Source organism: Rhineura floridana, chromosome 7 (assembly GCF_030035675.1).
Source record: "Rhineura floridana isolate rRhiFlo1 chromosome 7, rRhiFlo1.hap2, whole genome shotgun sequence".
Taxonomy (NCBI): Eukaryota; Metazoa; Chordata; class Lepidosauria; order Squamata; family Rhineuridae; genus Rhineura; species Rhineura floridana.
Genome location: NC_084486.1, coordinates 107,478,858 through 107,504,765, shown reverse-complemented (window position 1 = coordinate 107,504,765; position 25,908 = coordinate 107,478,858). Strand labels below are relative to the sequence as shown.

General features: G+C 41.6%; 1 protein-coding gene across 2 annotated transcripts in view; it reads right to left on the bottom strand.

Annotated features, from left to right (window-relative positions):
- SGPP2 (sphingosine-1-phosphate phosphatase 2) overlaps positions 1-25,908 on the bottom strand; it is a 68,263-nt gene that overhangs the window by 16,713 nt on the left and 25,642 nt on the right. For both annotated transcript variants that reach the window (XM_061636785.1, XM_061636784.1), the window contains 2 exons: positions 9,813-9,992; positions 8,562-8,651 (listed from right to left, as the gene is read on the bottom strand). In XM_061636785.1, coding sequence (XP_061492769.1) covers positions 8,562-8,651; positions 9,813-9,992 — 270 coding nt within the window. The remainder of the gene's footprint in view (positions 1-8,561; positions 8,652-9,812; positions 9,993-25,908) is intronic.

Below are 25,908 nucleotides of genomic sequence, written 5' to 3'. Positions count from 1 at the left end.
TCATTGATTTTAATGATCTTAATGACTGTTGTACTCTGTTCAAGTTGTTGTAAAATTATTTGATTGTATTTGTAAACAGGATGGTTATGCTTAACTTTCCATGTTACTTTTCTTTTTTATTTTAATGCTGATGGCCTTCGGCCTTGCGATTAATAAATACATACATACATACCTTACAGAGCTACAGTGACCAGAGTGGTTTAACAGTCAGCCACTCTGATTGAAGCTCTGTGAGTGGAACAAGGCATCTCCTAGCAACTCTCAGCACCAGCAGTCCACTTAATTTTTCAAGCATGATTGCATGGGAGTAAATCCCACTGAACTCAATAAATATAGAAATGATCAAACCTGCCCTCCCCTTCCCATCACCTCCTTCCCATCACCTCCCTTATGCCCCTTCCCTCCCCCTTCCTTCACCCCTCCCCCTCCCTTTCCAATGCCCTTCCCCCTCCCATTCCTTCTGCTCCTCTCTCCCCCTTCTTCCCTCTACTGTACTCTCACCTCCCCCTCCTCCTCTCCCATGGTCAGTTTTACCTATCCTAGTCATGACCAGTGGCGTCACTAGCAGGGTGCGGGGAGTGCGGACCCATGAAGGCGGTGACACCCAGAACCGCCCCATCGCAGGGCAGGGCGCCCGTGCCGTTGCCCGGCAAAGGAGCCGAAAAGCGCTCTGGGTCGGTGTCGGAGCAGCCAACTCCTCCTCCTTGGAGGCAGGCAGGCGGGCGAGACCAGGAGCAGCGTCGGCGGGGCGAGGGAGGCATGCTGGCATTCCCAGGCCTGCTTCTCCGGCTGGGTGCCCCTCCGGCGTGCGCCCTCCCAGGCGCATGGGTGGCTAGCTTTATGTGCATGCATGCACACACGCACGCACTCAGCAGGACATTTGGGAGATCGCCAAGGAGTTACCGCACCAGGTGACACCAACCCCAATATCTTGTGGAATCCCTCTCCCACTATGAACCTACCTGGTCACTTCGCTCAGCAGCTAAGGCCCTCCTCCGGGTACCAACACATCAGGAAGCCCGGAGGACAGTTACACGATCTAGGGCCTTTTCTGTAGTGGCCCCTGAATTGTGGAATAGCCTCCCCGAAGAAATACGCCTGGCGCCTACGCTGCTATCTTTTCGGCGCCAGGTTAAGACCTGGCTATGCTCCCAGGCATTTTAATGTGTTTACTTTTATATTTCTGTGGTTTCTGTTTGTGTTTATTATTGTTTGGCTGTTTTTATTATATTTTGTATTTTAATCCTTTTGTACACCGCCCAGAGAGCTATTCGCTATGGGCGGTTTAAAAATGAAACTAATAAATAAACCCTAGTGACGCCACTGGTCATGACTGCACAGGAGTAAATCCCACTGAACTCAATAAGCATGCAAATGATCAGACCTGCCTTTCCCCTCCTTCCCCTCTCCTCCCCCTTCCTTCTTCCTCCTCCCCTGCCCACTCCAGGCTTCCCTCCCCATGGTCAATTTTACCTATCCTAAGCATGATTGCATGGGGGTAAATCCCACTCAATTCAATAAACATGCAAATGATCAAACCTACCCTCCTCCTCTGCCTGCTGTCTGCTCCCATCCCCCTCCTCCTGTAGTCAGTTTCACGTATCCTAAGCATGATTGCAGGGGAGTAAATCCCACTGAACTCAATAAGCATGCAAATGATCAATCCATTCTCAGCAAACTTGCACAGGATTCCATTTCTTACCTCCTGGACTAAAAAGCAGGGAAACCTTGCAGTTTAAGAACGTACCTATTGTCAAGAATAGCTAACTTTGGTCAAGCTGAAATGGGCCACCAGAGAGGATTCTGGGAGCCCATGATTACCTAGGACTCCCCGTGGGGGGAGATCCGCAGCTCGGTGTCAGGCAGGCAATTTGCAACCTGGGCAAGGGGATGTAACTGATCCCTAGCTATTATTCCTTATCAGCTTCCTGGGATTAGAAGTCAGGAAGAAGGGGTGTGTAGATCAGAACCCCTGAGTGAGGCCAGATAAGTCCCTTATCTTCAAAGGCGTCAGACCCTGCAGAGGTGGGAGATGACTGTTTGCTTTCCCCCCTCTTTGGTGAGTGTTAAACTCCATAAAAAAGGAAGGATAAACTTCAAAAACGAGTTCCCTAATTTCCATCTACCTCGACCTGCCTGAAATGTGACAGAGAAAGCCTTTTGCGGGAACCAGGCTGATCTATGTAAGTATAGGATCTTAGCTTAGAAAGACTTTTGTTGTATTCCTTTGTCTGAATTGAACCTCTCCCCTTTTGTCATGCCAATGTGCCTTGTGTAACCCATCTGTGGGTGATTATCTTTAAGGAAACAAACCACTGCTCTCTTTTCTAAATACCAACTCATTTACGTTTAAATAAAATATCCTTTTATAAACAGTGTGTATTGTATTGGAATTGAGGATTCTAAATCTAGTCCTTTGACTGCTGAACGCTACTGTTACTGTTAATTGACGAGGGTTTATCCCTTAGAATTCGCATCTGGACTCTGAGGACCCTTCCCTCAGAGAAAGGAACCGGGAGGAAGGGTGGTGCCAGTACTATCGTGAGTAATTACTCCTGAAACAGGGAGAGTTTGCCTGGGAAGCAGCGGCCCAGAGGAGTGGGACTGTTCTCAGAAGCAAAGACACCCCCCCTTGGAAAACTAAGGACAAGGGACCCCAGGGGGACAAGTCTTTGACACCTATAGCCAACAGATATTTCTATCAAACTTTAAAAAACAGGGAAATTGGACAACTATAGTGAATGCACCAGGGGAGCAGGAGACCTGACCTCCTCTCTGAGATATTGTACTGCTCTACAAATTGGTCGAAATGCGAACACAATTTGGGTTGGTCTTTCACAGTCCAATCCACTTCCTGTGCAGCTTGGAAGAATTTGGTAACATGTGCCTCTGAGCATATGGGGAGTGGTGGCACCACCTGCTGTCAGCCCAAATAACAGAAACAAGAAATGTGTTGTGCTGATCTTGTTTTAGCTGGGAGGAAGCAACAATATTAAAACTGTTGATATCGTTCAGATAGTCACTTTAAATATGTTTGATGTACTTTGCAATTTTAGTGGTTTCCTATAGTAAATCAGAGAGCCAATGTGGTGTAGTGGTTAAGGTGTTGGGCTACAACCTGGGAGACCAGGGTTTGAATCCCCATACAGCCATGAAGCTCACTGGGTGACCTTGGACCAGTCACTGCCTCTCAGCCTCAGAGGAAGGCAATGGTAAAACTACCTCTGAATACAGCTTACCATGAAAACCCTATTCATTGGGTCGCCCATAAGTCGGAATCGACTTGAAGGCAGGCCATTTCATATATTTTTTCATAATAAATCATTTTCTTTTGCTTCTGTGTCTGTGAAGTACAGCAACACTTTGCAACACCAAAAAAAAACCTCCCAAAACAATTGTAGAATAATGGGACTGACTGTTCTGCAGAATAGTTTCCAATGGACATGACGAGTGTCTCAGCTTGCACAAGATAAGACAGTGGGAGGTGAAATATATTCTAGCAAAATTCTAGGTGTGGTCTATATTTGTAATTGATCATGCCCACCTTTCCTTAAATGGAGTTGTTTAAGCATAGCAGGCTGAAAACATGCATCTTGGGCAGGCCAAGTTTGTTTTTCCATCACCTAGAGTCATTGCTTAAGTAGCAACATATTGTAATCCATCTGATTTTACATCAAACTGCTGCTTCAGATTCAACTGTTAATGAGCCCAAAATAGAAATACAGCATAACCTCCAGTTTGAAAAAAAAAGGCTATCTTCACCATCATATGACATCGACCAATAAAAAGGCTTTGAAATTAATAAAAATAAATTTGACACAGATTTCTAGGATGAATAATGAGAGAAATATAATTTTCTAGGTTAGATTCTCTGCAGAAACAGTAGTAACAGAAAAGAAGCAAAGTAAGAAGAACACCAACAAACATACAAAAATGTAATTCTCCGTCTTTGGAGATGGCAGGTGTTGTCACCACTCACCATATGCTCAGAGGCACATGTTACCAAATTCTTCCAAGCTACACAGGAAATGCATTGGACTGTGGAAGACCAACCCAGATCGTGTTTGCATTTTGACAAATTTGTAGGGTTGTACAATATCTCAGAGAGGAGGTCAGGTCTCCTGCTCCCCTGGTGCATTCACTCTAGCTGCTCAATTTCCCTGCTTTTTAAAGTTTGATAGAAATATCTGTTGGCTATAGGTACATTCTTAAACCACAAGGTTTTTTGCCTATTAGTGAATTATTATAAAGAGAACTGCTTTTATCTGGTATTGCGTTTTTTGGCGTGTTTTTTAAAACCCTTTACAAGAGTGTTTTTGGAATAATTCCCATAGAAAGTGTTACATCAGAATTAGAAATCCACATGGAATATACGGAAGGTGTCTGAGGATAAGGGTCAACAGGAATATCTTGCTAAAGACAACTTTCTTAGAAAATGCTATTTGGACTAGATTTAATGAGCTAAAGAGGTGTAGACTTTGCCTTCAAGCAAAATAATGTTGCTGTAAAGTGATCAACTTACATTAACACATAGATTTGTCATAGAAATACAAAATTGGCAATAATTTTAGGCCAACAGAATACAAATGTGCACACACATTGTATTCACTGTGAAACAGCTAGTGTCGAACACATTTTTTCCTGCTAAAAGTGAGCTACTTCATATACTCTGTTTTTAGGCGGATAAAAAGTCAAAATGTAAATGTGACAAATATTTGCAAGTATACTTATTAGGTTAGTGAGCTGCAATTGGCTCTTGCTGCCTATCAAGTGTACACTTTGTAGCAAACATAAATTTGTCCTAAGTAATATGTGAAAATGCCCAAACTACTATCTAACATCTTATTATCCCACAGCTTCCCCTGATTTCTGAATAAATGTAAAAAATGGTAAATTAGTCCTTACTACTGGGTGGGACAGCATTCTTATCAAGGAATGATGTGTATACTGTGGCAAGTTATCACCTGGGAAATGGTAACCAAAAAAAGGAGATCTTAAAGCTAACACCCCAATTAGGTCTCACAGCACTGGGTCAGAAGAAGCATGGCTGTAACTTAGTTGACATGATATAGGTCTAGCAAATGAATCAGCAAAGCTTTACTAGAAAACTAGTAGAAAGTTATTCTAGAATCAGGACCAGATTCAAAGAGATTTTTCCATTAGATATGGATACCATTTTATTCAAAGAGGTTTAAACTGAAGAATATGTATTGCTGCTACATTATTCTTTATTAAGAATATTTTATATACCAAAACAGGCCTCCGAGAAGTTTACAAAATATAAAAACCAACTATAACTTACTAAAATCTTTACGGCTACTATACAATAGTCAATTACCTGGGACTAAGTTTCAGTCAATGGGACTTCTGAACAGACATGCACAGGACTGCAGTGTAATTCATGTCTTTGCAATAGGGGAAAAAATCTCACAGAACTACAATTCAAATCTGTTGAGAAGAAGGGACTCTGCCTCCTTTCCCAATTAAAGTAGCTTTGTTCTTTCAAGTTAGCCAACAAAGGCTTCTCTCTTCTTTACCACCAACCCCATCTGAATTTAGAAATGTCTCTTATCACTGAATACCAAGGGAAATATGCTGAGAATTTTTCCTGACTTTAGGTCATTAATTAAATCTGGACTGAGACATCCTCCCTGTTAAATTATTGGTTTGATCTACTAAGGTCAAGACATTTACCAATGTTCGTGATTATGGTAGCAAACAAGCAGATAGTTATTTACAACTTTAATGATTTTGGGTGTTCATGGTATAGAATTAGCAAGCTGAATTGTTAAAAATGACACACACCTCTTCATAAATTATACCAGGTCTAATTTTCATCAAAGGAGATTACGTGCAAGCATGTTCACAAATTACTTTCAACATGTACAATCTGTATACACAGTAGTTGAGCTCTACAAATCTACAACTGCAGACTCTTTCACACACACACCTGCACCTGTTTAAAGACAGGTTGTACCTGTGTTTGCTGTAGCATGTGAACAAGCCTCATATCTATGCCAAAAGTTGTGGTGGTTCTCCCAAGACGGTTACAAGTTCCCAGCACTGGCACATGCAGAAGTGCTCAGCTCTGATTAGATCCTCCATGAGATCTAATTACCTGGAGCCCTCCCTGCAACTTAGACTATATTGTACATAAATACCAGTACTCATATGGTTGGGTTGTTTACCACTTGAAGTTGCATCATGCTGATGCAAGCTAAGAAGTTTTCTTATAATTGTATTATGAACATAGGGCTGAATCTAATGGTGTCCCTCCATTCATGGAACATACTTTGACCCAGCCAAGCCTTCCATTGGCAGAATGGGATGGGAGACCATTTTTCTCTGTTACACTGATGGAGGCCTCTATGGGATCAAAGTGTCTTCTGTCAGTGAAATGACATCATTGGATACAATGCAGACACATTTTTCAGCATTTGGTTGAAAACATGGGAACATCACTCTACTGATTATTGTATTAACAAGCCAACCTAATGTTAGATTGTGATTTCTACTGGACACAAAACCAAGTTATGCCAAGATGTTGTCCTCTGTATTAAGTGAAACATCTCTACAACACAGAGCATTTTTAAAAGTCCAAAGAAGTTAACAAAAATAATTTGAAAAACAAAAGTAGTAAACAAGTTTATTTTTTAAAAAATCTAATAGATATTCAGACAATGTACTGAACCTCAAATGTAGTTGAGCCTTTTTAAAAAAAATGTAATGTTTATATTACACAGCCACAAGAGTAGCTGTATATTATAGTCACCATGGATTTTTCACATTCCACAATGTTAAATTGAAAATACCCCCCATGCCATTCTGATGCTTCCCGTAAGCTCATTTCAAAACAAAACTTAAAAGTTCTTAACTCAGAAACTTGCTTAGCAACCCTGTAAATTTTCATGGCAATACACAAAACAGTCAGAGAGAATGGAGAGTTCAAAGAATAAACAGAGAGAGAGAAAACCCAGATCCCCTCTGGACTTTTTTTTCTCTCAGAGTTCTCATAATCTGTTGAAATTCATTAAAAATCAGCCATGTTCACAGAGGACCTGTAATCCTATTACTGACCTTGCCCCATACTCTGACCTTCATCATCTGCAGTTTAAAAGTTTAAAAAAATGCCTGGCTGATTTTTAATTAATTTAAGAAATTTAACATTAAAGCGAGTGATAAGCCCAGGCATGCTCAGTAAGAACCAACTGTCAGTGTTCTAAAAGTCAGACTCACAGCTGCTGGGCTTGCCTAATCAGGGGGCCACACCCATGCCACACCTTTATTTCACTTGAGACAATCCCCTTTATTTCAGTTGGGCTTCCCCCAAAGAATCCTGGGAAGTGTAGTTTGTGAAGGGGGCTGAGAGGAGACTACTATTCCCCTGACAGAGCTCCAGTGGCTAGAGTGGTTTAACAGTCAGCCACTCCAATTGAAGCTCCGTGCGGGGAACAGGGTCTCTCCTAGTAACTCTCAGGACCCTTCACTAACTACACTTTCCAAGTTTCTTTGGGGAAAGCCATGATTGTCTAAAATGAAATAAAGGTCTGGTGTGGATGTGGGCAGCGACAGCTTTGGTTTAAATTTGGGTGGGTATTTCCTTTTGGAAAGGAAAGCGGCTTCCCCTCTGCACAGTGCCCACCCACCCAATCTCCCCCTCCCCCTCCTCCTTGCCCCTCCCCCCTCCTCCTTGCCTCTCCCCCAGGTCAGTTTCATCTATCCTAAGTATGATTGCACAGGAGTAAATCCCACTGAACTCAAAAAGCATGCAAATGATCAAATCTGCCCTCCCCTCCTCCTTCCTCCTCTCCCCTCCCCTCCCTCTTGCCCCTTCCCTACTCTTCCTTTGTCCCTCCCTCCCTCCCTCTCCTCCATCCTTTTCCAATCCCCTCCTTCCCCCTCCTCCTCCTTCCCCTCTCCTCTCCCCTCCCTCTCCTTCCCCATGGTCAGAGTTTTACCTATCCTAACCATCATTGCATGGGAGTAAATCCCACTGAATTCAATAAGCATGCAAATGATCAGACCTGCCTTTCCACTCCTTCCCATCTCCTCTCCCTTCCTCCTCCCCTCCCCTCTACTTCCTCCCCTGCCCACTCCAGCCCTCCCTCCCTCTTCTCCTCCCCCCCCATGGTCAGTTTTATATATGCTAAGCATGATCGCATGGGAGTAAATCCCACTGAACTCAATAAGCACGCAAATGATGCTCAGAGGCACATGTTAGCAAATTTATTCCAAGCTACACAGGAAGTGGATTGGACTGTGAAAGACCAACACAAATTGTGTTTCCATTTTGACAAATGTGTAGGGCAGTACAATATCTCAGAGAGGAAGTCAGGTCTTCTGCTCCCCTGGTGTATTCACTATAATTGCCCAATTTCCCTGCTTTTTAAAGTTTGATAGAAATATTTGTTGGCTATAGGTATTTTCTTAAACCACAAGATTTTTTTGCCTATTAGCGAATTTTCTTTCATTTGCTTATGTTGTTGATTTATATTTATGCTTCAGGTTAAAAATCAGTAATACATGGCCATGGGCACCTATATACTAAGCAGAGATCTTACCAGCACTGTGTGCATTCCTGTGTAAATTCTGCTCAGGCATACCAGAGTTGAAAATAAGAAAGCTCCCATCAATCCTAGTTCAAGTGGGTACTGTAAACATAAAAGAGGAGAGAAACATCAATGGCAGTCACATACACCATAGACAATCAAGTGGACACCCTTGGACTTTTATTATCTACCATATCTGATTCAGAAACTAGTGCATTCTGGGATATCAGAAGCTTGATGAATTGGCGTAATATTGCCAAACAATCTGAAGCAAAATATGTAACACTGGCTACAATTGTTGGAAAAGAATAAAGACCAGTCTGCACAGGTAGAATAGGGCCCCAGCAATGCAAGAAAGTTGCACTAGTTAAAGTAGGACAAGTAAGAAGAAACAGACAAGACAGTGGGGGGGAAAGCCCTCTGTATTTGGCCCAGTGCTATTAGGCTTATTTGTAAATATCTGGAAATATCTGCAATCGATGGGTGAATGGTTGTAGCCACATTTGCAAAGTCACTCAAGAACACAAAGTTCAGTTATGAAGAGCTCCAGAATAATCTCTCCAAACTGGATGACTGTATACCACAATAGCAGACAAGAGTCAAATCCAATGCAAGCTGGAACAAGATATTCTAACTTCACATCAGCAGCAACAAAAAATAAATTGGCTACAAATGCCCAGGAATTATCAGAGTGAAAATTTCAACTCAAAAAGAGTCAGGTCACTGGAGAGGCATATTCAATATCAGGAACTATTAAGAAATGAATTGAAAATAAAGCAGTCGTGATGTCGTTATATACATGAAGCTTAGAATGGGGTATCTGGCTGCAGAATAAGTGAGGAAAAGGCATTGGGGGTTATGCCCCTGTGGGGCAAGATTGGCTGGGCAAGTTTGTCTGAAATTTTGGGGGACTGGGGCAGACAGAGAGGACACACTGGACCTACAGTTCCCAGAGCTTAGCTAATTGAATACAGTAGGGCCCCGCTAATACGGCAGGTTAGGGATCAGGCCCCTGCCGTAAAGCGGAAATCGCCGTAAAGTGGGGCCCCATAGACTATAATGGGCTGCGTCGCACGAAAATGACGTCAAAATGGCATGCAACGGAAAAAACCTGCCGTATTAGCAGAACAAGCGCTGTAAGAGCGGGGCCTTTCCCTAATTGAAAACCGCTGCATGAATGAAGTGCCGTAAAGCGGAACGCCGTAAAGCGGGGCCCTACTGTAGTTTTTTTGGAAAGGCTACACCTGATGACTTAATTCCTACCTTGTACTTGTTCACAGTCGCAGCAACAAAAGTAAATGAGATGACGGTTGCTGCCATTGCATGTGTGGACGGCATTCCATATTCTGCATTTGTCCTTTTTTCTAGCTTGACAACAGGCGGTGAACAAGGGCGAGGCCACTTGAGAAGGTCCTTTGAGACTTGGCCAATGTACATGACCATCTGAAAACAGCACATAGATATCAGAGCGCTGCTAATTTCATTTATATCCCAACTTTCCTCCAAAAAGCTCAATGGGGTGAAGACTTCCTCCTGCCTATCAAGTCTCAGTTACAGCAATTCACCATTGTCAATCTGGTATAATACTTTTGAGATCAGCAACTCCTAGTTTTATATACTACATTTTTTAAAAAGGTAAGTCTGTCCTTCCTCCAGGGAACTCAATGTCCTCCCTTTTGTCCTCACAATCCACCCAATGAAGTAGGCTGGGCTGATATCAGAGCTTGCAAGATGACTTTTAAAAAGTAATAAATTACAGTTACAATTACATGGTCCGGAAAAGTAGTAATTACCTTTACAATTGTAATTGCTCTGAAAGTAACTGCTTACTTTACTTTTTCTCAAAGGTAATCAGTACAATCACATTTCAGTCACTTTTTTAAAAAAACGCCTACAAGGTGCTGGCCTTGGCTGCTGCACATCTAAGTAGACTAAAACCACATTAAAAATAAACACACACATACAGAGGTAGTAGAATAATTCTTTTTATCCATAAGATAGCAATGCTGGTCTCTCTGCTGGTAAGGGAGTGGGGAGGGAGGCAGAGGCCAGTACTCAGATCTTTGCATGTCAAACCAAGTGCCACCCCCCCTCAGCCAGCAAGCATAATCTCTCTCACTTAACCACCTCCCGGACCCTGCACTGCCACCAGCTAAGGGACATTCACCCAAGCAAGCATTTCCCCCAGATGCAAAAAAGTTAAAATACTGCAAATGGAGCACAGTAGCCAGAGAGGGTGGCGAAGGCCGCTTGGTGTGCCAAGTGCAAACACAGTATTCACACACACATGCACACACGGTGTCATCTTTTACCTCTGCAGTTCTTTATCTCATTCTGCTGCTGCCTCCTTCTCCTCTCTCCATGTTCTTGCCCTCCAGCTCCTTTTCCCCTCCACTCCATTCTTCACCACCACCATCCATTTTAAACAATTGTTTTCTCCACTCCACCCCGCTCACTCTTCCGACTCCTCCCTCGTCGCCTCCTACCCATCCACAGAGCATTAGGGAAGAGCGACGCTGCACAGAAGCCCAGTTTGAGGCACAAGATTTTCATCCACAAATCAGAGGAGCAGAAGGCTTCCCCTGCTTCCCCCCCTGTAATGCCCCAAAGTAATGCTGGAAACATTACAATTACTCCACAAAAGTAATAAAATTACTCCTAGTTCTATTACAATCAAAATGTAAAGGAATTACCCACTAAATCCTCAAAATAGTAATGTATTACAAGTGTAATTACTTCTAAAGAATTACTTCCAAGCTCTGGCTGAGATATATGACTGGCCTGATGTCATCCAGTAAGCTTTGTGGCTGCACTCTAACCATTACACCACACTGGCTTTACTTTTAAAGTGACAGTTGCAGTTGACTGTGCTATATTTTAACACTAACAGTACAGTTTCATAGGAAAGACAAATCAAAAGCCCACCTTCAGCACAGGTATTTTCTCGCTAGTACGCTTTCAAAAGATTTTAGCAGTCCATGAACTCTCATTTATCTGCATATTCCATTTGAACAATGTACTTCTGTTATGATTTTTTTAAAGTTGTGTAGCATACAGTGGTTTCCTCTTAGATCACATCCTTCTAGAGTGAAGGTTTCTTCTTACCAAAAACCATAACTGAACCAAATGTTCATGATCACCAGGCCAAGATTTGTGTGGAATGCCAGTTTCTGATGCAAGTGTCTGCACTTTGCAGAGGGGTGGGGGGGGAGGAGAGAAAAGAAAATCACACACAGTACATACAACTAGAGCATTGCTGAAAATAAATCTCTAGATTCAGATCATGACATTGGCTTTGTTAGCCTTACATGTAGACAACAACTCCAGGACGTTTCTCTTAAAGTGCCATCTACTTCCTATTTTACCACATAAGAGTTACCCACAATTCAGCCGTGAATCTTGGAACTCTGGGCATTGCACTATCCAACTCACTCAACCCAACAGTGAAAAAATGGTTGCATTTATTTACCACAAGTATTTTATCCCACAGCAGGGATCATCAAAAGCAAAACAGCAAATCTTACCTTTAAAAAGAAAAAAATGCCTTCCATTGTTTACTAACCTAATTTCTTGGCAGTAGACTTGAGCAAAGATATGGCATCCATACTGAGCTGGATTATTAAAGACATTAAAGGCAGGGCTATTTGCATTACCACATCTCACTGCAAGATTATAACTAGTTTGCTATCCACAGGATTTGTGTTCTCTTCCCCCCTTCACACACACACACTCTTCTTCTCTACCGAACATACGTCTGTATGAAGTCTCTCTCTTTTTCTCTCCCAGCATGATTCAAGATGTCTCTTCAAGTTAAGCTTCATATTATTTCCTGCTTTTGCTTCCAAGATTCCTCCTGGTCTTGTGTACTTAATTCACTATCCTCCTTGATGTGATACCGCCCCCCGATATCTTATATTGCCTTTAAACATCTCCTTTTAAATTCACATCTTGATTTTAAAAAATCTATGAAGGTCTTAAACATGGGAAACATAGGTGGTACAAAGCTAAGGAAAACTGCAACATCAGAATTTGGCTGTCATCTTCAAGCCGCTTTCCCAGAATACTCTCACTCATGCAGCAGTGAAGGCCACAGAACTATTCAAGAACACCCCCTTCCCCACGAAATCAGGAAAGAAGGCCAACTGAAGGCTTTTGCCTTCAATTCCTGCGTGAATCACTCATTTCAGAAGTGCCACTATTCTTTTGATGGCCATGGAACACATTTAATGACGGATAGTGCCTATAGTAATTTGGTCACTGTTTGGGTCACAAGGTCAAGATCATAGCAAAAGGCTAACAAGGTCTTTTATCATCAGCTCACATCTACATATTTGGGAGAAATCTGACTTTTTGTGAATGCTCTTCTGTCATCATTTTATCCTCACTTTTACTCATGAGTTTTGCTGAACAAGAAGTGACTGTTCTGGTTCAAAACATAACTGCAGATTGCTTGAAGACAAGTCACTGGAAGTTAAAAGTGAAACATACATACATACACACCCCTACCTACTTTGCATGAAGGAGCTGCTTTGCCAATTTGCACATAAAACCCCTTTTCTAGGGATGGCCATGTGAAGTTAGATGTTGATGCCCCACAGGTTTATTTTTTGTTGTTAAATAGAAATTCACTGTTTTCTGAATCAACTGTTGCTTATTAAGTCACTCTACAAGAAAATCTTAACACAGGGGTGGGGAAGCGCTTTCAGCTAGAGGGGCACAATTCCCTTCTGGGCAAGCTTCTGGGGGCCACATACCAGTGGTGGGCAGGGCCAGAGGCAAAAGTGGGCAGAGCAACAAACGTGAATGTCACCTTTGTATAGTAGGCTGGCTTCTTCACATTTGGGCAAGCAAAAAGCATTATCAGAGTTCAGGGACACAGTCTAGCCAGCCAAAAAACACTCAAGATGGATGCAAAGTAAGGCTGGTGAGGGGTACATCTTGGGAGTCTGTGTAGCCTGCAGAGAGTCATGAGGGCCAGACAGAGAGGCCTGGGGGGCCAACTTCATCTCCCAGTTTCCCATCCCCTGCATTATAGTATTCCTCACTATGGGACTTTTTTTGGAATTAAATTGGCCATGTCACTGTCAGCTCTCCACTGAGACAGCAGTGTCGGTGGGGATGCAGGCAGGGCTGAAGATTCCTTGGTAATTGCCAGGCCGTAAGTCCTCAGCCGGCAGCTTGGCTACAAATCTGCCAGGCTAGCAAGGAGGAAACAAGGTAAGGGCAGAGGCCGTTCAAAGCTTACGTGCCAAGCCAGAAATCCAGAAGAGACGTCAGTGAAGGTCCGGGTCTAGTTTGCCGAGAGATCAGTCCAAGTCAAGGTTCAGGGGATAGGAAGACACACAGTGGTCACGCCTGACATTGTAGTCAGCAACAAGCTGAAGCCAAGGTTTGACTTTTAAGGAGCAGGTTTGTCAGCAGGTGTGAGCCATCAGCGTTTTGGCCTTAAGTGGACAGGCCTGCCCCTCTTCTGCCTGACCTTCTGCTGTCTACGTTCTGCAGGTGAGGGGGGAGTATCCTGTTCACTGTGTGCGTCTGGCTGAAGGGCTTCAGCTGTGTCTGGGGTGCTCTGCAGCTGAGGGGGAGAAGGAGCTGGGTTCTCAGGAGTTTCCTCCGTTTCTCCTTCTGGGTCTGCTGCTGTTACTCCCGAGTCATCCTCGTCTGATGAGTCCTCTGACGGGGCCATGACAGTCACCATGATAGAGGTGATGGTGCTTTTTCACATATGAAGTTCAATTTTGTTTCTCAAAGCCATTTTTATTTACAGCTGGTGTTCCAAATAAAAGAAAAAAAGATTTTCTGCCAGTTTTTTTAAAAAAGGATGGTTTCCCATTTCAATATAGTGTTTCGTTGTTTTTTTTAAAAAAGCAACTAGAATCTAATCAGTACAGTTAATTTTTTCGTATGCATTTATTAATTTGTTTGTTTTTACACTGGAAAGAGCGAGTGAATTTAGAGCTCTTTTTCCATTACTGAAGCAAAAGAAGGAAACATCATGAATGGTGCAGGACAGCTGGGCTGCCAATTTCAAAGCAATGCATAGGGATTAAAATGTGTGATTCACAAAACTTGACAGGAGAAGCATGACTAATTTGCTACATAGTATTTGGAAAATTGAAGCAAAGCACACACGCCTCACAATACTTTGCTTCCTCTTAGAGCAGAGTTTTAACTCCTTCATTTCCACAGAAAGCTGGAGTTCAAGTTCAAAGAACAAGAAGTGTTGAAGGTATAATGGAGACTGCACGCTTATAGTAGGAAAGAGATATGAAATGATGTGATCAAAGTCTATGTGTAGGAGGCAGGAGGAGGAGGAAGAGGAGCCTCGTGTCACATGGCCATCACAGTAAACAAAGGAAACCAAATCTGGGAATGCTGAAGGCATCACATCTCTCTCCTCTACCACCAGAAACACAGAGAAAAAGCTCTCCAGCTTCTAAAATATACATGAAGACGGCCCAGACAGGGGTATCAAAATTGTTAAAGTACCTTCACACAAGACAGGAAACTGAAATCTGATATATAGTCCAACATTTACCGAGTTTGGACTGAAAATTGGATATTTTTGCATCTCTCACTCAGAACACCGAAGATGTGAAGGCAACAGCCAGCACGACAGCAAAGATCAAGCCAGGGCCAACATGTGACCAAACAAAGGTATACCAGACCTTCCCCTTCATTCATTTGAACTATTGTTGGGCTGCAGGGTTGGGGGGAGATTCTTGGAGAAACTCAAACAGCTCCTTCCCCCTCACATATATATATATTAAAAACCCTTTTTGTTACTTCAGATATAAACACTGCTTGTACTAAGGTTGCCAGGTGTTTGGTTTTTGCCCGGAGACTCTGGATTTTTGGGGTCCTCTCCAGGTCTCTAGGTAAGTCACCTTAATCTCTGGACACTCAGCTTTCATTTTTTTAAAAATTAAGTTTCTAGGTGGTCTGGTTCTCGAGATATACACCAAAATGTCAGCTTCCTCCCGCAACATCCATTAAACGTGCTCATAGCTGGCTGCTCTAACCCTGCCCTTTCAGATTTGTAGCCAGTAAGTGTTGACCTCCAGGCAGCACCAAGACCACATTGCAAGGCCTGAAAATTGTTGTTTCATAAATTGGGTAAGTATATAGTTTTCAGTCTTTTTCTCTCTTGTGTGCAGAAGTCAAACAAGTTTAAATTTTCCTGGGCTGTTGAAGAGGACAGTGTTTTGAAAACCTTCCCAATATAAAGCTTTAATCCAGTACTCACTTTTCTGGGAGTAAAGCTACAATGCTAATCCCACATACTTGGAGTAAACCCCATTGAATTCAATAGGACTTACTTTTGAGCAGACATGGTTAGGATTCTGCTATAAATTAATAGGACATTTGAGTGAACATAGCAAAGAATTGTCTTTGTATTGTAAATCTGTCTCTCCCCCTCCAATCCTATTTTTAAAGCAATTAGGTAGGGCTTACTTAGGTATCACTCCTTTTATTATGTTGGAAACTAACACTGTCTTTTTTAAAAAAAATGTTCTGCAATGACCAACTGGTTTTGACAATAAATTATTATATGGGGTGTCTGTATTTTTACATCTCCAGTGTATATATGTGTATATGGAATCTTCCCAACAACCCTGTGAGGTAGGGTAGTGCTGCCCTGGGCTCCTGCTTGGAGGAAGGGCAGGATATAAATCAAATAAATAAATAAATAATAGGGTTGGTGATTGGGAACCAAGGCACCTGACAACAAGAAATAAATCCCTTTAAAATCCAATAACCATAAAAACAAGTATAAACAGTTGCAAAACAGCTTAAAGGGGCATGATTTTGTATTTTGGGATGGGTGAGTGGAGTTTCTTATCACTTGAGATTGCAGTTCTGTGCACGTTTCCCCATTAGAGTAAGCCCCATTGAATACATTGGGACTTGCTTCTGAGTAAACAAACATAAGATTGCACTACCAATATCTTTACAGGTTGTGTAAATAATAAACATCTTTGACAGTCATGCTTATATAAATATTTCTTCATTTAAAGCACATGACTTCCCCTAAAGGATCCTGGAAAGTGTAGTTTCCCCCTCACACTTATAGTTCCCACCACCCTTAACAAACTACAGTTCCTATGATTCTGTGATGTGATTCATGTGCTTCATATGGATGTTGAATGTGCCTTAAATGAATGGTGTGGATCTGTTCTACGTATGATATGCATTCATTAGTGAATTGAGAAGAACGATTTTTAAAGATACTTGTTTAAAACAGGGGAAGGACTGTAGCTCAGTGGTAGGGCATATGCTTTCCATGCCAAGGTCCAAAATTCAATTTCTGGAAAAGACTATTGCCTGGAATCCTGGAAAGCCAATGCTAGTCCATGTCTTCAGTACTGAGCTATGTGGTACCAAATGGCCTGAGTCAGTATCTGGCAGATTCCTTTGTTCCTAAAAGTGGGAAGAGACTCAAGGGCCACAATGACTCCAAAATTTATTTATGTGTTTTATTTACATTTATATACTGCTTTATTGTAAAAAATCTCAACGCAGTTTACAAAAGAAAATTAAAACAATAAAATTATTCGCAAAAACAGTTAAAAACAGGTATTTAAAAATATTCAAATAATAAAACCAATGAGTTCAAAACAGATAAACACAATAGCTTCTACATGCCTGGGTAGGCTTGCCTAAACAAAAATGTTTTTAGCAGGTGCTGAAAAGAGTACAATGAAGGCACCTGCTAATGTCAATAAGCAGGGAGCTCCAAAGCATAGGTGCTGCCACACTATTTATTTATTTATTTATTTTATTTGTATCCTGCCCTTCCTCCCAGCAGGAGTCCAGGGCGGCAAACAAAGCACTAAAATTAAAGGACTGATTTCTTACAAGAGCAGAACAAGTACTGTGTGGCACCCATATCATGGAAAGTACACCTTGAACTTGGCCGGTAGCAAATTGGCAACCAGTGCAGATTTCAGAGCAGAGGTATTATGGGCTGACAGGATCTCACTGATGTCATATGCTCAGAGGCACGTTACCAAATTCTTGCAAGCTAGATTAAATGTTCCCTACCCAGGCTCCGTCTTTTAGCTAAGATTTCTTAATTTCCAATCAGAGAAATGTTTGTGTTTGAATTGTATGCTCCAAGCAACTATTGTTGATGTTTAACATATCATGCTTAATGACATCACTCAAGCCCACCCCGTGACATCACTTGGGCCCACCCCTGTGACATCATTAGAGCCTGCCCCTGAAACCTCAGGGTTGGATGCTTCTGATCTGGCAACCCTAGCTTGTACCTTTTGTTTCATTTTCTCTCACACCTCCTACTTAACCATATACATAAATCTCTAATCCATACGAGGAATTACTTGGTCTCAGATTTCAAATCCAAGACATGCACATACCCAGTCTTCCTTCTTGCCTACTCAGTACCAAATTAAGGGCCCTTCAACCAATTAGTCGGCATCCAAATGCAACCCTCACCACAAAAATTTTTCCACTTGGAAGTGAGCCTAATTGTAGAGAAACATTTACTGTACCAGAAGACAGCCACATTTAGATTCAGCTCTCTGAACTGCCTAATTAGAGTGCTGCTAAATCTCCAGTAATCGTTTAAAGAAGTCTTGAAAATAATGTTAAGATAGCCCCTTAAAAAAGCATAACCCTCTTCCCAGATGTTGCCATTCTTGGGTTGGATAGACAGGTTGACCAGTCAGTCATATCTCCTGCTTCTACTATTGCTATAAGAATGGCTTGTTTTCCCGACTGTATTGCCATTCTTTATTACTAATACTTCCAGTGTGTTCATGACCTTCTGTTAAGCAATCCTCAATTGCCAACTGTGGCAGAAAGGTGGCAAATCAACTTAAAACAGACATTTCCTAACCATGCCTTCCCTCCTCGCCTTCTGCGCAGCCCTTCCCTGCCCCTTTTTCTCTCTCTCTGCTTCAAGAGACTTCCCCCAGCTTCTATTCACTACTTATTTTCACACTGTCCATGGCACAATGCTAACGGTGCCAGGCATCACTCAGTTCTTTGCCTCTATCCTGGACGTGGCTAACTTTTTTTGGCCTGAAGGCCATATATATCCTTGGCCAACCTAACAGTGGGCATGACTGCTCTTCCACACATGCACACACACACAGGCATGCATCTATGAAGATCAGCCAAAGAGGGGTAGTTATTGCTCTAATAGAAGTGAATCTTTTTTACTCCCTTCCTCCCACAACTGCCTCTTGAAGTAGGCCAGTCCTGTTCAAAGCTCCATAGGCTGGCACCACACCCCCTTTCAGGAACACTCTAGGAGTGACAGGAGTGCTTTCCAGGATCCAAGGCAAATTCATAAGCGGGAAGCTGAGAGAACATCCTGGTCTCTCTAGGGACATGGTTCAAATCCCACAGCTAAAAACAATGCATCTACAGAGAGCTGGGCAGGGCAGAGAGGTTTAACCCTTTCATTCCCACCCCAGCGCTGTGTCTAATTTTTTTTTCTCACCACTGCCTGAGTGCCAAAGTTTTTGCCTGAGGGCTGCATAGGTCCCTGTATCAAGAGTTCACCATCCCTGCTCGATCAAATAATCATTTCGACCATCATCCCTTCATCAGCAGCCACTTGGCATTGGGATTCTTTCTCCAGAAATCCTGTCTGCTTCTCTGTATTAACAGCCTCTGGGCTTTGGAGGGTGCATTTGCTGACTAGCGGTCTGAGGCTGTGGGAATTCCCCTTATGGCTGCATGCAATTACAGTGACCGCATGATGTCAGGATTTCTCTAAAACCCCTAAGTAGTGACACACATCACAGGCAAATGGAATTAAATATTCTAAGTGAGATACAAAATTGGAACACAGAGATGTAATTAGAGGACCTAATGCACAGGATTCAGAATCCACAATTATTAGCAAACGGCTGGTTCTTTTGTTCTTTGGGGAAGCATTGTGTTGATACTCTCAAGTTTGTGAAATGCTCTTCTATTAGAAAGCTCTTTTGAACGTTAGAGAGATTTCTTCTTGTGGAAACCTTATAGTTTGGCTCCATATAAAAAACAGAGTTTATCCACATGAAGAGCTTGATACCATTTACCTGCATGGAAAAATGAAAAGGACTGCTAATGCAATTGTTACTGAACTTGTATGATGCCCACTTATAATTTAATTCCTAATGGAGATTTTGTGAAAATGGGTTTCACAAACACCAGCTTATGGAATTCTGTTGACCTCCGGATCTAATTCTTATTATTCAGGAGTCCTAGCAAGCAAAGCTTTTAATACAGTAGGGCCCCGCTTTGCGGCGCTCTGCTTTACAGCGTTCCACCGATACAGTGGTTGCCAACTGCAGAAAGGCCCCGCTCCTACGGCACTTGTTCCGGTTTTACGGCATTTTTCGGGCACCATTTTTGTCAATGTTAATCAATGCATTCTGCTTTACAGCGGCGGTCCAGAATGGACCCTGCCGTATGAGAGGGGCCCAAGCATACAGACAAGTTTTTTTATATTAGGATTTTGTACCATGATTGCTTTCAGCAATCTTGTACTTTGGGTTTTTTTATTTTATAAATGTTTGTTCCAGTTCTGTATCCAACTTCAAAAAAATACTTTTAATACCATTATTGCCTGTGGTATTTTAGTTCTTGTGAGACAAGCCTCATATTAAAATTTGTTTCAAGACGATTCTGTTATTAACAGTAGAATGACTGGAATTGCTTTATTTTAAATAATAAAGCAGAACAGATACTTTTAATCTAATAATTCACTAACAGGCAAAAAACCTTGCGGTTTAAGAATGTACCTATAACCAACAGATATTTCTATCAAACTTTAAAAAGCAGGGAAATTGGACAGCTATAGTGAATGCACCAAGGGAGCAGGACACCTGACCTCCTCTCTGAGATACTGTATTGCCCTACACATTTGTCAAAATGCAAACACAATTTCGGTTGGTCTTTCACAGTCCAGTGCACTTCCTGTGGAGCTTGGAAAAATTTGGTAACATGCACCTGGAATGGGGTTGCCAGGTTCAGGGCCTGAGACTAATCCTGTATCAACTTTTAAAGATACAGAAGACCAGAGTTGTGCAGGGGGAAGGGAGAATCCCACCTTGTGTTTTTTCCCATTGCAATGTTGCAAGAACACCTGCACTTGGCAGACTTTCTCTTCTCCTAAAGATACAGGATCAGTCTCAAGTCCTGAACGTGGCAACCCTACCTCCCACCCAAATTTAAAACAAAGCTGTCCCTGGCCACATCCACACCAGGCCTCTATTACACTTTGGACATTCATTATTTATTTATTGTATTTATATACCGCCTCATAGCGGAAGCTCTCTGGGTGGTTTACAATAATGAAAAACATTAAAAACAAATACACAAATTTAAAAACACATATTTTAAAAACAATTTAAAACACAATTTAAAACAAATTATCATGGCTTCTCTCAAAGCCATAGCTCAAAACCAATCATGGCTTCTCTCAAAGAATCCTGGGAAGTGTAGTTAGTGAAGGGTGCTGAGAGTTGCTAGGAGACGTCCTGTTCCTCTCACAGACCTTCGGTCAGAGTGGCTGACAGGAAAACCATTCTCTCAAGGGAATAGGAGTCTCCTCTCAGCACTCTTCACAAACTATACTTCCCAGGATTCTCTGAGGGAAGCCATGACTGTCTCACGTGAAATCAAAGTCTGGTGGGGGTGGGGCCTTCTGATTAGCCAAGCCCAGCAGCTGTGAGGCTTTTAGAACACTGACAGTTGGTTCTTACTGAGCATGCCCGCCCTTATCATTGGCTTCCAGCCAAAATGTCTTAAATTAATTAAAAATCAGCCAGGCATTTTTTAAACTTTTAAACTGCAGAAGATGAAGGTCAGAGTATGGGACAAGGTCAGTATTAGGATTACAGGTACTCTGTGAACATGGCTGATTTTTAATGAATTTCAACAGATTATGAGAACTCTCGCAGAAAAAAGTCGAAAAGGGCTGTGGGGTTATTTTTTTCCCCCTTTTTAGACTTTGAACTCTCTATTCTCTCTGACTGTTTTGTGTATCGCCATGAAAATTGAGAGGGTTGTTAAGCAAGCGTTTCCGAGGTCAGGACTATAAGTTTTGTAAGGTTTTATTTTGAAATGAGTTTATGGGAAGCATCAGAATGGCATGGGGGGTATTTTCAATTTAACATTGCAGAATGTGAAAAATCCATACTGGCTATAGTATACAGCCACTCTCGTGGCTGTATAATTAAATACAAACAGGCACATTCATTTTGATGAAATGCTTAAGGAGTAAACAGATGCTCTCAACAGCAAGAATGAGATCCGTCAAGAAAATGATGAAAAACTCAGCAGAAATTTTGCAGACACGGCTTGTATTCAAGGAAAATAAATTGCTCAGGTTGTTCTTATTTTTTTAGCTAGTTACCACCAGGCATTCCACTCTGTAATCGTCAGTTTACATCAGACACTCCCTTGCCAAAGTCCACAACATTCAGGATCAACCCTTCAATATGTTTGCTGCAGGTGTCACTGAACTGGCACTACAGTCCTGTGTATATGTATAAAGCTACATATTGGGTCTATAACCACATAATAAAATTTGATTTGATTTGATTTGTATAAAGCTACAAAGCAGGGGTGGAGAACTTTTGCCAGCCTCAGGGCCACATTCCCTTGTAAGCAATCTTCCAGGGACTACATGCCAGGGGTCCATGGGGTCACAGGCAAAGTGTACAAAGCAACCAATGTGATAAGAACCTAACTTCGTGGAGCAGGCTACATTCCGGCCACACAGACATCAGTGGTTTCTATACCACCATAACCACCCACACCTCTCACCATCCAGGCAAGGAAGAGGCACTAAACATAGCTGAAGGACACATTCCAGCCAGGTAAATGCACTCATGGAGGGTAAAGAGAAGGAGCAGTGAGGGCTGGGTCGCCACATTCCAGTTCCATAAATCCAATTATTTTCTAATTATGCAAATTAAGCATATTAATGGTTGCATTGTCCAATTGTTTTGTTTTTGTGCCTAGTAATTACTACCAAAAACTGGGGGAGGATGTGAGGATTTTTTTTAACTTACATTTTCAGCCTTAAATGCCTAGACTCTAGTTTCCAACACTATGGAATTTTTATTTATTAAGAGGATTTATATCCTGCCCTTCCACAGTTAAAAACACAGCTCAGGGCAGCTTACAAACATAATAGAAACAATAGTACACAATATAAAAACATAATAAAAACACAAAATAGAAACAAACACAAAATAAGTCAATGCAGCAGTATAAAAATCCAGCACAAAACAAAAAGCCAGCAAAGCATCAATTAAAAGCAATATTGTGACCAAGAAGTTGTCTGAACCAACAATTAGGAAATGTGAAATGAACACACCACTACAACTTGTAACACAGATAGAAATCAAGATTTCAATATTATCAGTTCAGTCATTCTATATAAAGAGAGTAGTGTCTGAGCATGTGAGAAGTGTCTTTAGTACACTGATTCTCACAAACCAGATCAGTGAGAGGGGAAACACAGCCTATGATACAGGCTAGAACTTGATGGAGACTTGAGTGCTGGCACCTCTTTTTTAAAAAAATGCTGTGAATTCTAGACACCTGACAAGCTGTGCTAGCATTAGACAGGGCAGCTGTTCCATTCCTATTGGTCTTAATAGAGCTTGGAAAAGCTACTTTTTTGAACTCCAAGTCCCATCAGCCCAATCCAGTGGCCATGCTGGCTGGGGCTGTTGGGAGTTGTAGTTTAAAAAAAGTAACTTTTCCAAGCTCTGGTCTTAAGGAGGGGGAAAGGTTACATCCCCCCACCATACTGAATGTATATATGTCTGTGTGTGTGTGTGTGTGTGTGTGTGTGTGTGTGTGTGTGTGTGTGTGTGTGTGTGTATGTATGTACGTACGTAAGTATGTACGTACGTGTATATATATATATATGTGCACACACACATCCAACCATCCCTGGGGAGGAAATGAAGTAAGGCGATCTTTGGTGGGAAGATACCTGCCAGTCATTTTGAAGGATATGTATTTTAAAAGTATTTTTTAGCCTTTTCTGAATTGCTGAACAGAGGTTTTGCTGGCCAACAGGCCAGTGAGGCTACATTCCAATGCAACTTTACTTGGGAGTAGGGATGGGTGATACTTTCGATTCAATTCACATTTTAAGCCAAATTTATCAAATACAGACTTTCCAAAACAATATCGGAAATAAAACACAGCCATCTTTCATAATTCACACTTATTCAAATTTTGCAATGTTGTTTGCCAACCAAGCAATGTTTACAAACATGCATCTATTAGTTACAATTCTCCAACCACTATTTACAAAAAGGCATATGTTATGGGAAGTGTACATATAAATGAATATATCAATGAAAATAACATACAAAATTCATTATATTATGTGAAATTGCTTGCAAAAAAATGTATACATTAATCCAAACTTTATACCAAAATGATTTTTTAGGAGAAATTTACACCAAAATGTTAAAGAGGATCTTTTTTAAAAATCATGGATGATTTTTTTTTTAAAAAATGCAAATTGCTGCAGAAGTGTAGAGAACTGAACTCAAGTTTGGAAAAAATTGAAAAATTGAGAGAACTGAAATTGTCAGATTCTTCTACACCTGTCCAACACAGAGGATGGCGGAGAAAGAGAGAGTGGGCGATGGGTCATAAGAGAGCCCGCCTACTAAAAAAACATGTAAGCAAAGCACCTACAAGGAGGAGCACAGCTAAGATGGTTTTTCCTTTCCTTTTCACATTATCAGCGGATTGGGTTAATATGGATTTAAAGGGGGAAAGTGTGTGATAGCATCTGCTTGCCTGCAACATCTGTGAACCATGTGAATTACAAGGAGATGCAAGTAGCACCAGACCCACACTAAATCACCGTGTGGATGAGCCCAGAGAGCGTGAAAAAGATGCCTATTTGTTCCAGGGAAGCACTCTCATTTGGGCTCAGAGATATTGCCTAAACTAATGCATCTTACTCAAGAAATGGGGAGTATTCTGTTTTTTTCCTGGTCTGACTTTTTGAGATCCTCTAAGAAGCATCCAAACTACTGGAGTGGGGAGGAAAGAGTAAAAAAACTACACTCATGGTTCTTAACATGTCAAGTTTCATCCACCAGTTTAGCCATTTTGAGTAATATCCATTTGGCTCCAGCAGAGGTCACTACTACACACAGACATAAAAAGTTAAGTTTCATCATGAATTATATTATTAAGCAGCTTTCAAAATATAGGCATGAACACAGACTGTGAAACACAAGAGTGAATACACAATGCAGGGAGCTCACTGCCAATGCTTTCTGCTTTTGGTCTGGGCTGCAAGGGGAGATGTGCATGACTGAGTGCACCTCCACACAAAGCCCTGAAAAACTAACTAAACCAATCCATGAGGGGAAATCAGCATAATCAATCAGTTCTGTTTCATACATCAGCTTGATAGCAAATAACATTGAACTGAAGGGTATCAGACACAACTGTATAAAACCTCCATGACACAGATTTTCAAATGTTGCTGTGGTAAGCAATCATCTTTGCTGTAGCTATAACAGCATAAACCAAAACACTGTGAACACATGCCAGGAATCAGCCACCAATAGGATGCACTATCAGCTGTGTTGGGTAAATTGTATGTTCCATATTGGGAACAAGCTGAAACTTTCATTTTATTTTATTAATTTAATATAATATTTTAAAGAATTATCAATAAAAACAAGCTTTTAAAATAAGTACTATTTTTAAATACTACCCTTCCAGAAGAGAGATACAATTTCATCCTTTATATTTCCAGAGAAGTAGCCATGTTAGTCTGTTGCAGCAAAAGCAACAAAACGTCTTGTGGCGCCTTACAGACAAACCAATTTGATTATGGTTTAAAGTTAGGGTTGCCAGGTCAGAGGCATCCCAAATCCTGAGATTTTAGGAGCAGGCCCAAGTAATGTTATGGGGGTGGGCCCGAGTGATGTCGTGGTGGTGGGCCCGAGTGATGTCAGTAAGCATGATACATTAAGCATGATACATTAAGCATCAATCACAGTTGCTTGGAGCATACAATTAAAAAAAAAATCTGACTGGAAATTAAGCTAGATATCTTAACTAAAAGATGGAGCCTGGGTAGGGAACATTTAATCTAGCCTACTTGCTTTCGGCAAGATGGGTTTAAGTGCCTTCAGGCCAGGCCAGTCACCAGAAGGCCACTGTAGGAAGAAAGGAGCCTAGTGTTGTGGAGATGTTAGATGAGAGCACTCAGACGTAAAGATGGATGTCCCTGAAGGCTGCAATTCTAAACACACGTACTAAGGGACTAAGCCCCCATAGAACTCAACAGGACTTACTTCTGAGTAGATATAGTTTGGATTGTGCTGCTGGTAAAGCT